The sequence below is a fragment of the Cheilinus undulatus genome, linkage group 5, assembly GCF_018320785.1.
Source record: "Cheilinus undulatus linkage group 5, ASM1832078v1, whole genome shotgun sequence".
In the NCBI taxonomy this organism is placed as follows: Eukaryota; Metazoa; Chordata; class Actinopteri; order Labriformes; family Labridae; genus Cheilinus; species Cheilinus undulatus.
Window position 1 is genome coordinate 43,460,092 of NC_054869.1, and position 12,818 is coordinate 43,472,909.

The 12,818-nt window shown below is 40.0% G+C and overlaps 1 protein-coding gene across 1 annotated transcript in view; it reads right to left on the minus strand.

The window, feature by feature from the left end:
* Window positions 1-4,211: 4,211 nt before the first annotated feature.
* LOC121509417 (proprotein convertase subtilisin/kexin type 5-like) overlaps window positions 4,212-12,818 on the minus strand; it is a 47,795-nt gene continuing 39,188 nt past the window's right edge. Inside the window, exons 11-17 of the mRNA XM_041786780.1 lie at window positions 12,138-12,380; window positions 10,310-10,543; window positions 9,797-9,977; window positions 9,501-9,718; window positions 7,878-7,978; window positions 6,753-6,948; window positions 4,212-5,321 (exon numbers count right to left, since the gene is read on the minus strand). Of these exons, the coding sequence (XP_041642714.1) occupies window positions 4,906-5,321; window positions 6,753-6,948; window positions 7,878-7,978; window positions 9,501-9,718; window positions 9,797-9,977; window positions 10,310-10,543; window positions 12,138-12,380 (1,589 nt within the window). The 3' untranslated portion in view covers window positions 4,212-4,905. The remainder of the gene's footprint in view (window positions 5,322-6,752; window positions 6,949-7,877; window positions 7,979-9,500; window positions 9,719-9,796; window positions 9,978-10,309; window positions 10,544-12,137; window positions 12,381-12,818) is intronic.

The window sequence follows — 12,818 nt, forward strand, 5'->3', positions numbered from 1 at the left end:
ATCAAACTACACTGGTCAGTCATTATTTCCTGATGTCAGTTGCAAACATGTGCTTATTCATTCATAACATTTAACTGAATCACATGCTAGTTTAATACTGTGAATAGATGTCCATCCTTCAAAAACACTGTATTATCAAAGACTAAAACCTGGAAATTCCCTTCAAACGGCCTCTCATGAACCTTGTGATCCATGCTCTTGTTAAATCACACCTTAGTAAAAATCAAGTTTTCTGAGCTGTTCATGTCAACGGCAGACGTCCTTGAGTTAATGTTTCGTCTCTTCGAGTCCAGAGTGAGATAACACTGAACTGAACCTGTTTGCTTCGCACTCAGGGTAAAGGTTTAAACACAACAGTGTTTAAACAAACAATTTACCAAGACAGTCTAGCTGCAGACCTCCACTCTTGCAAGCTCCACTCTGAGATCTGAGATCCCCTCCACCGTCAGAAGGATGTGACACCAGGATATGAATATTTGCTTAGCTTTAGCTTAGGTTTAGCATTTTAATATCAACTGGTTCGGTTTAGGGGCACCTCATTGGGGTAGGTGTATATTCACTACGCCAGGCCGTGCAGTAGCAGACCCCAACACCTACAGGCTTCCGCTTCACATTTAAGGAGCCGTTAAGCCGAATGACAGTGGAGGTCTGTAGCTGGACCCCTCTCCCTTAATGAGTAATTGGAAACATGATCGAACCAGGAGGCAGGACAGAACAAAAGTGCTTAAAATGCATTCAGTCAGGAACACTCATCATACATTTAATCATTTTATTGCAAAATGGGTGTAAAGTTTTACTCTGCTCAAAAGATGCTCCGTGAGTTTGTCAAGCAGCCTGCTTTGACTTTCCAGGGAGTACAGAAACCCCCATATGTATAGATACATTTATGACAATATGTATTGACTACAATAAAATAAGTGTGAAAGCAAATAATCCATAGTAGCACGAATGTGAATATGAGGGTGAAACAAGCTTTATGCTATAAAGGAGGAGGCTGGGGTGGAGGAGGTTAAGCTTTACCAGCAACGTGGCAAGATTCGCTGTTTCTCACTGGTGAACCAGTCTTGCAAAACTCCAGTCTGAACCGTTTGGGCCCTGTTAGAAAGTGACAGGGCCAATCAGCGACGAAGGGCAGCACTTTCAGGCGCGGCGGAGTTGTGCCGTAAGCAAGGAGCAACAAGAGGCAGATGTAATTATGGTGGAAGAGCTTAGCATGGATGCTGTTAAAGTGCCAGTTTTATCAGAACTTGCCTACATTTCTTTGTTACAAGAAGAACAAAGAACAGAAGTGAGTTGATTTCTTTTCAACAACGACAAATGTTGTGTACTGACGTGTCTACAGTCAAAATGGCTCGCGTTATCCTTTCGTAGCTGCACACGTGGTTGCGGCTACGTCATGTGTTTTGTTGCTCATAGTGGCCTGTAAAGATGTGACAGAACGTTCATCCAATCACACTCCGAGTTTTTTTCAATTCCTCTGCCCTTTTTCAAACGCTTGGTATTGAAGGTTTTCTAGATGGATGTGTGAAACAAAAGTGAATTTAAATCTGATTGAGATGCTATGGCATGGCCTTAAACATGCTGGAAAAATGGACCTTTCTCAAGTCCTTTTTATCTCAGGTGGGGTTTATGTCTTTTACAGCACTGTGTACAGGCTGCCTATTGAAATCTGAACATTGTCTTAACTGTCCAAAAACATTGGCAATGTTTCTGTGCCCAAACATTGCAGTTGTATGTTTGCAACCTAAGACAGTTTGAAAGATTTTACTTGTATTTTTTATTATTTAAAACAAGAAATCACCCAGTATTTGGTGCCTCAGACTTTTGTCATGTCAATTTTAAAACTCTGGCATCTTTACAACCTGTAGTGCAGAGAGGAGTCATTTTCATTTACAATACATGATGGGAAGCAAGCAGGATTGCTTTTTATCTTAGCCAGGTGAACAACCCAGAAGTCAAAACACTGGAAAAGAGAATATTTGCAGCACAGTCCAGATAAATTACTTCTCAGACCTTTTTGCCATGTCTTTGGAGGAAATTAAACATTCACAGACATATGGAGGTCAGCATTTCACTGGAGCCAAAGCAAAAAGAAACAACTTAGTAAAAGTGATCTACCCAAAGTATCCTTGGTTACAGATCAGTTTGTGCTTTAATGTTCTTCAGTCAGCCATAACATGACCACTGACAGGTATCAGTTTGTCCTCCATGCTTTGGAAGCATGTTAAATGGGTGAGGATGTAAGTGACTTTGACAGGAACTCAATTTTGATGGTTAGATGAAGTCAGGGCATTTCTTTTACTACAGATCTTGCTGTGTGTTCAGTCTGCAGCAGTCAGTACAAAAGAGGTTTAAGGAAAAGAAACTGATGATCCAATAACAGGATCATGAGTGATCAAAGTCAGCATTGTCAGATTCAACAGAAATAAAACTGGGCCAGACAGTTTTATCCAAGACAGTCTGGCTGTAGACCTTTCATCTCTGACCGCCCCTCTTGCAGACCGTTCATATGAGGCGCCATCTGTCATAACGTAAGTGCCTTAATGAAATGGGGTTTTTTTGTTTGTTTTTTGTAAATTCACTTTAATTCAGAAACAAAGTCTGGCAGTTACATCCATGAAATAACCATATTGCAAGCATTTCTTAAATAAAACAGAAAAAAGGTCGAAGGTCAAAACTGGGATTAATTAATGTATAGACCCATTTCAGATGTACACTTTAGCTTCATTAGGTTTAGCTAAAACTAACATAGCTATGATAGCTACATAGTTAATGTAACCATGTAAGCCAGTGTAGCTATGTTAGCTTTAGCAATATCAGCTCCAGGAAGTCTAGCTAATGCTAATGTAGTTACACGTAGATAAGATGGTTGGATAAAAAGCTTAGTTAGCTTTTGCAAATGTATCACAAGCTAAAGTAGTTTTGTTAGCTTTGGCTTGCTCACAGATATGTAGCTATTTTACATAAATAAAATATGGGTTTATAAGATTTTTAAAATTTAAAAGGCATACAGTCTTCAGCTAACCTTCACAGCTTATGTAGCTGTAGTAGCTTTGTTTGCTTTAATTTTAGCTAAGTTGGCTGTGTTAGAGTGTTTTCATGGAGGATAAGGATTTTTCTGTAAGCAGACTGTTTACTTGGCTTAATTAAACATTTTGTAATTAGGTTTTTCAGGTCAGGTGTTTGACCTTTAACTTTAGGTATTCTCACCCTTAACTTAACCCTTACCTCAACACTATCCAGAAGTTTAATCTGATTTTATTTTAAAGGTTTTACATGCATTTACATTCTGACACACAGCATCTCACTGTAGTAGTCTGCAAGAGGGGGGGTCCGAGAGCTTAGGTCTGCAGTAGTGATGGGAATTGCACCTCTTTAGAGATCATGATCATTCAGCTCTGTTCAGCAAGAAGAGCCAGCTCTTTAGACTATACGACTCTTCAGTCTGTACTACTTTAACTTTTAATAAGTCAGACAAGTTAAACATGTTTTCAACCATGATTGAAACTGCATATATTTCTCAAAAATTGCTAGACTAAAGCCTTTAATTCTCGAAATAACACAATTTTTATGTAATGCTTGATATAAAACTATAATTTTAAGACTCTCAACAGTGTGCAGGCTCTGATCGTTCATGCTAAAGAGCAAGTAGATTCGTCTCGTTCATGACTGACACATCACTAAGGGACACGTATAAACATTCTATCCATCATTACTCTCTAAACACTCTGTACTATCATTGCCATAGCTGTGGTTGTTATGCTTCCTCCTTCAGTCAGTTTGCTCCTGTTGGTCCTGGTACTGTTCCACGTAATGAACCCAATCATGCCTGATTGGCTTTCCTTGGTGGCTTTCCCACACAAGGATTCTGATCATTAATGTTGAGCATCCTTAACACTGACTATATCAAGTTGGAGCGTCCCTGATCATCTTCAGAGAAGATTGGACAGGGAAAGATCCTTTTCAACACATTTAAAACCACAGGAAAATCTGGCAAGGTAATCTTAAGAATGATTCGATAATTAGGCCTTTGCTGACTTTAGCTTGAAGGGGGAAATCAGGCCAAAAATTGTACACTGCTTTAGCTGTGCATGTAAATGACTGAACTAGCTACCAGGTCAGTTGAGACTGTCTTCTTCTAAGCCGTTTTAGTAGACAATACCATACAGCTTTATATTAAGTAGCATACAACACTTTTTAACTGAAAAGATTTATTTCTGAAAATATTAACAACAAAAATGAACAGAAATATGATTATTCAAACACCATGTCAAATGGAAATACTTCAATGAGGTGAAGGTGTTGGAAAATATCCTAGTAAACCAAATTTTCAAGTAACAATCACATATTTTAAAGAGGCAAAACACTAGAATTTAAAAAAAAGTCAGCACCGATGTTGACTAGTTAACACATCTGACACAATCACTTCAGAGGACTAATTATTTAGATTTACGCATCGACTTAATTTGTCTGTCCAGGCTTGAACCAGATTTTCTTAGTGTGCTTAAACGTACAGTATTTTTGTTCTAAGAATTGATTGCATGTAAGATAAGTACCTGCAAAGAAATAGTTTGAACACATTCAGTTATCATGGAAAACAAGCCAACTAACTGTTATAAACTGTAACTTTACTATGGTAAAAACACGTTAAAGAGGGTTTGATCAAGTTTGATGAAAAGATGTCTTGTCTTGTCCGAAAGGTATGACACAACCAGTGCCAAAAAAATGCAATTACACAGCAAAAACTCAAATCCAAGCAGGTGTATTTGTCTAATTTCTTGTCAAAAATACTTAATTACACTTGTTTAAAGCCACATTCACCTGAAAAGTAGAGATAAAAATCTTAGTTTGAGCTATTAAACAAAAATAAGGTCTTGTTCAACAGGCCACAGGTCTTTTGTTCCTTCATTTGTATGAGTACGTCTCATCATCGTACTCAAGCTCGATCTCATCCTCATCCAAGAGTCCATACTTAAACTTTCTATACACCGTCCCATCTTGTCCCATGTACACAATGTCTTCATCATCGTCGTCTTCGTCCTCCTCGCCCTCACACTCAGTGATCCGGTCGCTGTATTCCCCAAATGAAGACGTGGTGGGCCGTGCACCGATGCCTCCGTTTGTGTCCAGTTGCTCATAGCCTCCAGGCTTTGTTTTGGGGAGGATGGCGCGTGAGTTGGATCGAGCGTTGAGAAAGAGGAAGACCCCTCCACCGATAGCAAGTACCAGGAGGACGCAGGCAGTGATGAAGAGTTTGGAGGTCCTGTGTTGAATGTCCCAAGTTTCCCTCATAAGAAAGTTGACTGACATGATGCACTCGTCTGAGAAGAAGATGAGACAGAGCTTTAGAGGCAGGGAAAAATGTCAGCGCATGACTTGTGTGATAGAAGTGTTGAATCACTGGTGCCAAATATTTATATTTTCATTGAAAAAATTCTTAACAGATCTTCCTGCTAGTTTGACTCATAGTGTCACTACTTGAGGACTCCTCATGGTGGCGCTAATGACATGAACGAAGGTAACTTAGATAGAAGTTAAAGAGCCTGTAGAGTGAAATTCAAAGTTTTTGTCTTAACACGCTAGAAATGTTGGAATATGGTTGCTGTAAACATGTGAAAACACTTAGATCTATATGTGACTGAATTCTGGATTTAGACTGATAGAAAGTTGTTCACCTCTTTCCTGGCTGGGTTTAATGTGGGCGGGGCTAATATATGGGCTCTTGATGTCACAAGCCCACAGTGGGGAATATCCCCACCCCTCTAACACATCCTGGAGCATAATTTACTGCCTAACTTTTCATGATTTTGTAGCTTAGTTTTATAAACTTGTTTTATTTGACTGAAATTTGACTTGGGGGTTCATAACACAGTGACCTGTCATACAACAAACCTAAATACAGATTCATTTTCACTTTACAGGGTCTTTAATTGACCAAAGAATGAGAAGACAGCAAGATAAAATAAGACTGCAGGATAATGATAGTCAGCAGTAATAGAAGTTAAGATCATGTAGCATTATATCAATGATTGCTGGACCACTTTATCATGATATTATTATTGATATTATTATTGTCATGCACTGTGTGACATCTTGTTGCAACATATCATCTCCTGCTATATCATTTCAACATGTTCTCAATGCTGTTTTGATGTGGGTCTTGTTCTCTCGCTTCCTAGTTTGTGTAGTTACGGAGTTAAATCAGTAAGTGACCGCACCATAACTAAAGTCCTGTGCTGGAATGGTTCAGTATAAATACGTGCACCTTTACATCAGTAGACTGTATTGTATCATATCACATCACATTGTCCCTAGTTGTACCATATCCTATTATGGTCTGCTGTATCACATTGTATTGCACTGTATCATGATGTAACCTTCGATTCCCACCACTGGACATAAATAAAATCCTCATACCAGGTTCAGTGCAAGTGTGTTTTACAAGGCTTTTTGATGAAAAGCAGCACTGTTGTTGATTGCCAGAGGCTAAGAAAGCTTGGAAAATCCTATTATAGTAACTCATTTAATATCACGCAAAAAAAATCTGAGTCTGTTTTTGGCAGGAACATGAAACACTACTCGGCCATGAGGCCAAAAACTTTATTATTCACACAGAACTGTTACTAATGACAGATGCACAAAAAGGATGTGATGCAAACACAAATCAACAATTTTCCTCTCCTAATTCTCTAATTCCAGATTAAACTGCCTCGGTAATTTAATTCAGTGTTCCAGTGTGGTTTTATGTTTACCTCGTGAGGCCTTACAGTCACAGCACTCCCAGGATAAAGGTTTACCATCGTGCCGTGTATCATTACCACAGCAGGACAGGCAGCGGCTGTCATCTGATAGGATCTTGAGTGCAGGACACACTGTGCAGTTCCTCATGGTGGGGCCTCGGCAGTCCAGACAGGAGGGATCACACGGCTTACAGTTTGGATCATCACCCTGGGGAAACAGAGGAGTCATTTACAAAGCATATAGCGGCGCTAAGATTTTACTAATAAGTAAAATTAGAGGGATTTATTCTAATCTATAGTTAATTCAAATGAAATGCAGGAAACAAATGAGATTGGGTTTCATAAAAGTTTGGTCAGTAGGTGGCAGCATGTTTTTATCTGGTTTCGTGGTCAGCACTTGGGGGGGGGGGTCATTATTTTTTCACTCTTTCAATGAAAATATGGACAATAACAGTATATATTTCTCCTTTCATACTGATGTAACATGGAGCTTTAATTATGACTAAACCTGCCTGACTCAGCATTGAATACTGGTCCGTGTGGTGCATATACTATGAGGCAGTCAGCGTTGCCTGTGAGCTTGCGCTGAGAGCAACAAAACCCAGTGCTTTTACACTTACAAATCTGAATATGCATTTGCAAATCATGCTTGGCAGAAGTGTTAGAAAAGTCACGTCTTTATGGCAGCCAGTTGAGAGGTAGACTTCAGTTGTAATTGATGTCTTCTATTTTAAAAACTTGAGCAAATATACATTTCCTGAGCCAAAATAAACTAAGCCCACAATTACACATTGTTCTTCACATTTGCAGATTTGTGCACACATTTGTAGATCTTTTCATGCATTTGCAGATCCAGGCACCTACTGCAAATCTAGCTACACATTTGCAGGTTTGTGCATGCATTTGTGGATCTTTGCACACATTTTTAGATCTGTACATACATTTGCAGATCTGTGCGCACATGTGCAGATCCAGGCACGCATTTGCAAATCTATCTATGCATTTGCAGGTTTTTGTAACAGAGCAGTTTTCACCAATCTGCATATGTTCTGTAGCTCTTACACAATAAATGTGAACACTTCATTTGCTTGAAACACTTGTTAAAGGTAAAGAAGTACCACATAAGCTGAATGTCACCTTTGAAGCAGCATAGAAGCCGACAAGACATTTGGATTCACAGATTCCTCTCATGTCTGTGAAGCCATCGTAACAGGACAGGCAGGCCACAGCGCCCCCACCTGGAGGGAGAGGGATAAGCCTTAAACACATACAGGGAGAACTTAAAAAAAAAAAAAACACTCCAAAATATAAAGCAGGATCTCATAAACTATCACTTACACATTATTGGTTCTTTGCTTTCCGTATCTATGCTTGTTCTTTTTATTTTCTTTTTTAAAACTGTTAGAAATTGACACCTAATGGGTATTGTCTCTCTGTGTTCTTGCTAAAAAGCACATTGATCTGAATCAAGAAGATAAAGAGAGGGATATCACACAAGAGAAAACTCCAAATGTCATCATGCTCATGCTGTACATTCCCAATCAAAGCATATCAAAATGCCATGCACATGATAAACAAGACGTTCATTGTAAAAGTGCCTTGACCGGCTCTCTCGTGATGATCTTGTGATGGTTTTATGTCGTTTCCAACCCTCCAAATTTTTCCAAAATGGAAAATGATGACACAAGAGTTCGTGCAGTCCTGTTTTCAAAGGAGTTTGGACACCGAGTAGAAATGTAACTGAACAGCATGTGATCAGGTTTATATAAACTTTTCTTTCTGCATCATGGAGTTTGAGCTTTCATTTATTAATGCAGACACCCTCTGCTCACAGAAAATGATTATCCGAGCCTGTGCAGTAATGTCCACTATGGCATCATGTTTGTTTTTAATACAGGAACGTCTCAGGGCATGAAGAGCACAATAATCCTTTATTCTTTCAGCCTTGTCCCCTGTGTTTCTGACCCTGTTAATATTTTTATATTATGTACTGTAGTCAAGGATATCCAATGACAAAATCTCACATAGGCCAAGTTTTATCAGTTCAATGCCACGGAGATGAGATCTAAATTCAGTTCCCCACAGATCTCCACATTGTAGTCCAGGGGTATTTTAATGCTGTTTTCTTAAAACGAAGGTTAATCATGAAAAAAGCCTTCTTTAGATTCAGCTCTGAGGACCATACTGGCAGTTCAACCCAACAGCAGTCACCCAGAATACTTACATATGCTCCAAGGTAAGAGAAATACTCTTCATAATAATACAATGTAAAGTTCTGCTCAAGTTAAGTTGCTTTAATGTTTCTAAATAGCAAACTTGGTAATGTTATTTCACCAGTAAAGTTAGCATAATGTAAAGTCAATGTTGCTAGTCCTTGCAATTTTACATTGAGGAACATTTTTCTGAAATTGTTCCACAAAGTAGCCTCATTGCATATGGCATGTAAGGACAGTAAGCCTTAGTAAGAGATTGATGGAAATGATGTATAAACTGTTGTTTGTATCAGAGGTGGCCATGTGAGTTCAGATATCAAGTTGTAACTGAATATCGTCCCCACTGACTACATGTTCCATCAGATATTTTCTTTCAAAACCTTTTCCAGTCTTTTGGCACCCATCTTTGTACTATATGAGTCAGTTGTGGGGATTGTTTTGCAAATAATCACATTTTGTTCAAATTTACATTTTTCACAACGTCCCAACTTTTTTAAAACCAGGATAATTGATATGTATTGTCATAGACATGGATGGCAGGCTTTACCGCTGCAGGTCTTGCAGGTGGGATGACACCTGTGGCATGTTTTGGAGAATCTGCTCTGGTAGTATCCCGGAGGACAGCTGGTCAAACACTGCCCCAGATTCCTCAGATAAACGTACCCGTCCCGACAGCTCAGACAGTTTCTGTTACCAGGACCCCAACACTGACCACAGGATGGGTCACAGTGCTCACACTGCATGCTGCTGGTGTTTCCGAAGTGACTGAAAAACAGAGAGGAGATACCTGAGGAGAACTGCAGGATGGAGCCGAGTAAAGAAGAGACTTTGTGTGTTACTAACCTCTCTGAGCACGTTTCCAGGCAGCTGCTTCCCTGCTTGAAGAACCCGGGTTTACAGATGACACACTCCACGCTGTGACGTCCCACACACGACTGACAGCTGGAGTGACAGCGCTCACACACACGCTCATTCTTGTTGTCAGCATAGAAACCCACAGGACACTGCTGCACACATGTGGAGTCTGATGAACATGGAATGGACACCATTAGCATCACGTTTTCAAAATTAAAAGATGAATCACAACTATTGAGTGTCTAAAAAACAGCTGAGACATAGTCAATAATATTCCTAAATCACAAACTGACTATGATGATGATATTCCTCATAAGAATTGCTAAATGGGCTAAGCTGTCTCTTCTTGTAAAAACAGGTGAACTTCTTCATGTGAATATTTTGTGCTGCTGCCTTGGCCAGGATGCCCTTGTGAAAGACCTTATGTGTCACGATGGGAACATTCCCAGTAAAATAAAGTGAGAATTTATGTTTTTCTGCTAATTTATGAGGGTTACTGACTCAGAAGGAAGGGCGGCTCATCACAGCTGAAGCACTGATCTTTGCCCGGCCCGTAACATCGATGGCACAGTTTGTGGCACTTTTGGCATTCTCCATTATCATCGATGTAGGAGCTCAGAGAGCAGCGGCTGTACCACACGCAGTGTCCACTGGCGTCTCTTTGCCTGTTTGTGCCACAGCTGAGGCAGGACGAGGGCTCAGGGCCTGAGCAGCTCAAACATGTCCGATCACAGTCTGGGAAAAAGGAAAACACAGAATCAGGAACACATTGTGCTTATTGTGATGTTACCAAGATAGAATGAAAACTAGTACATCTCTCTTGTGTGGTAAAGAAACAACATTTTTCAGGTATTTTCATTTAAATTTTGGGAAAAAGTTTGGACATTTTGGAGAGTTTCAACAAAAGTTTTGGGGGGAATTTATCTTTAATTTTTTTGGCTTTTTTTATTGGAATTTGGGAAATTGATTTGTAAATTTTTCAGGGATTTGATTGGGGATTTTGGGGATGGGGTTGTCATTGCAATTGGGGAAATGTATTCACAATTTTTGGGAATCAGATTGAAAATCTTGGGGAGGGGGTTCCCTTTGAAATTTCAAGAGTTTTCATAGAAATTTGGGGGAATTTGTTACGAATTCCATTATTTCACAAGAATGCATTGGAACATTTTTGGGGGGATTTTGTTATGAAACTTTAGGAATTTGCTTCAAAATTTTCAGGAATTAACATGGAAATTTGGGGATTTTCTTATTAAAATGTTAGATGTTTAGACCTTATGATAACATTTCACGGAGCTATTTGTGATATATCTGAACACATTTTAGGGTACTTTTTACAGAACTGTTTAAAAAATGACTGAAACTGTGGCCAATTTCTTTTAAATTTAGGGAATTTGTGTGGATTTTGGAAAGGAAAGTTTCCAAGACCCTTTAGTGGAAATGATGTTGATGCTTGGCCTTAACAAGTCTCTCTGGTCCATTATCAAAATGACCATCACTCTCTCAGTGGCTGACACCATTCCTGACTGACTGAAGACCTCCATAACTGACCGACTGGGCTGCATCCTGAGTGGCCCAGCTTAATGTGACCCACATGCATACTAACTTGACCCTTGCCCCCCACCCCACCCCCTACAGTGTGCTGTGCACTTTTTGTGTGGTGGTTTTCATCTTCTCTGGTTTTATTTTGGTGATTTCCTGTTCTGGTTTTGTGTTCATGCTCACTAACATCACTGTGCTCCTTCTGAGGCTCACCTCCCGCTTCCTGACGCTGAGGCTGATTAAACACACCTGACGCTGCTCAACAATCAAGCTCCCCTTTAAGACACCTGCTCACCCCTGCCTCAGCGCCTGAGTATTGTCTGCTCCTCGCTGCTCTACACACTCATGAGTATTGAGTAATTTTCCAGTGATTTCTTTGTGACTTTTGAGACTAACCCTGCCTTGTTTTCCATCTTTTCCAGTGCCTCACTCCCTGCCTCACATCAGCCCAAACCCAGCGCACTCTCTCTCCTGGAGCCCTCACGAGCACGGACCCTTGCATGCCCCCCTTCCTCCTGCACAATCGCTTTGTCAAATAAATCTGTTAAAACTTCTCCAGTCTGGGTCAAATATCCACCACATGTCACATTTTGATTTAAAAGAAGTAATTCACAGTATTATGTTCCTAGGGCTTCTACTGCTCTTTCAGTTCTATTTAAACAGGTATTGATGTTTGATGTTTACTATTATTATACAAAAGTTAAAAATTCCAGCATCATGACAACACTAGTAGAAGTCATAATAATTTTGATTTACCATGCTTTATGAGAAACACTCCTGTCTCCCCTACCTCTGCACTCATTGGTTCCTTCATCATAATACGTGTCCTTGGGACAGTCGGCCAGACACTCCCCGTTGTAGCGGACAGCTTTGGGGTTGCGACACACGTCACAGTCGTCAATGTCGGGGCCGTCACATGAGGCACAATCAGCATGGCAGCGCATGCACTCCTCCTGCTCCTCGCTGGCGAAGAAGCCATCAGGACAGTCATCCACACATTTGTCCTCATGGAGGAAGTAGTAATGGGCACATTCTAAGGGAGAGAATCATGAAAACAGTGAAAAAAAGACCAGATGGATACCTGTACAGTGCATCTGTGGTATTTCACTGAAAAAAAAAGACTTTCTCTGTAAAAGGAAGTTGGACTGCCTGACCCAGGATGACAAAAAATGGACTACTTACTTATCCCTTTTGAAAAACTGGGCCTGATTTTACTTGGGACTTAATTTTATTTTTTTTCTACCTCTTAGGATAGACAAACTTTTGTTTTTTATAATACATGTAGTGTCTTTATAATACATTTTGGTCTCAGCTGGCAGTTGAGAGGAGGCTCAGGAGAGCCACATCCATAAAGCCACATCCATTACCTGAGAGGGGCGGAGTCAGACAGCTCATTAACATTTAAAGCCACAGACACAGAAACGGCTCTTTCTGAGCAGGGCTGAAACAGAGGGGTTTTTAGACATACAAA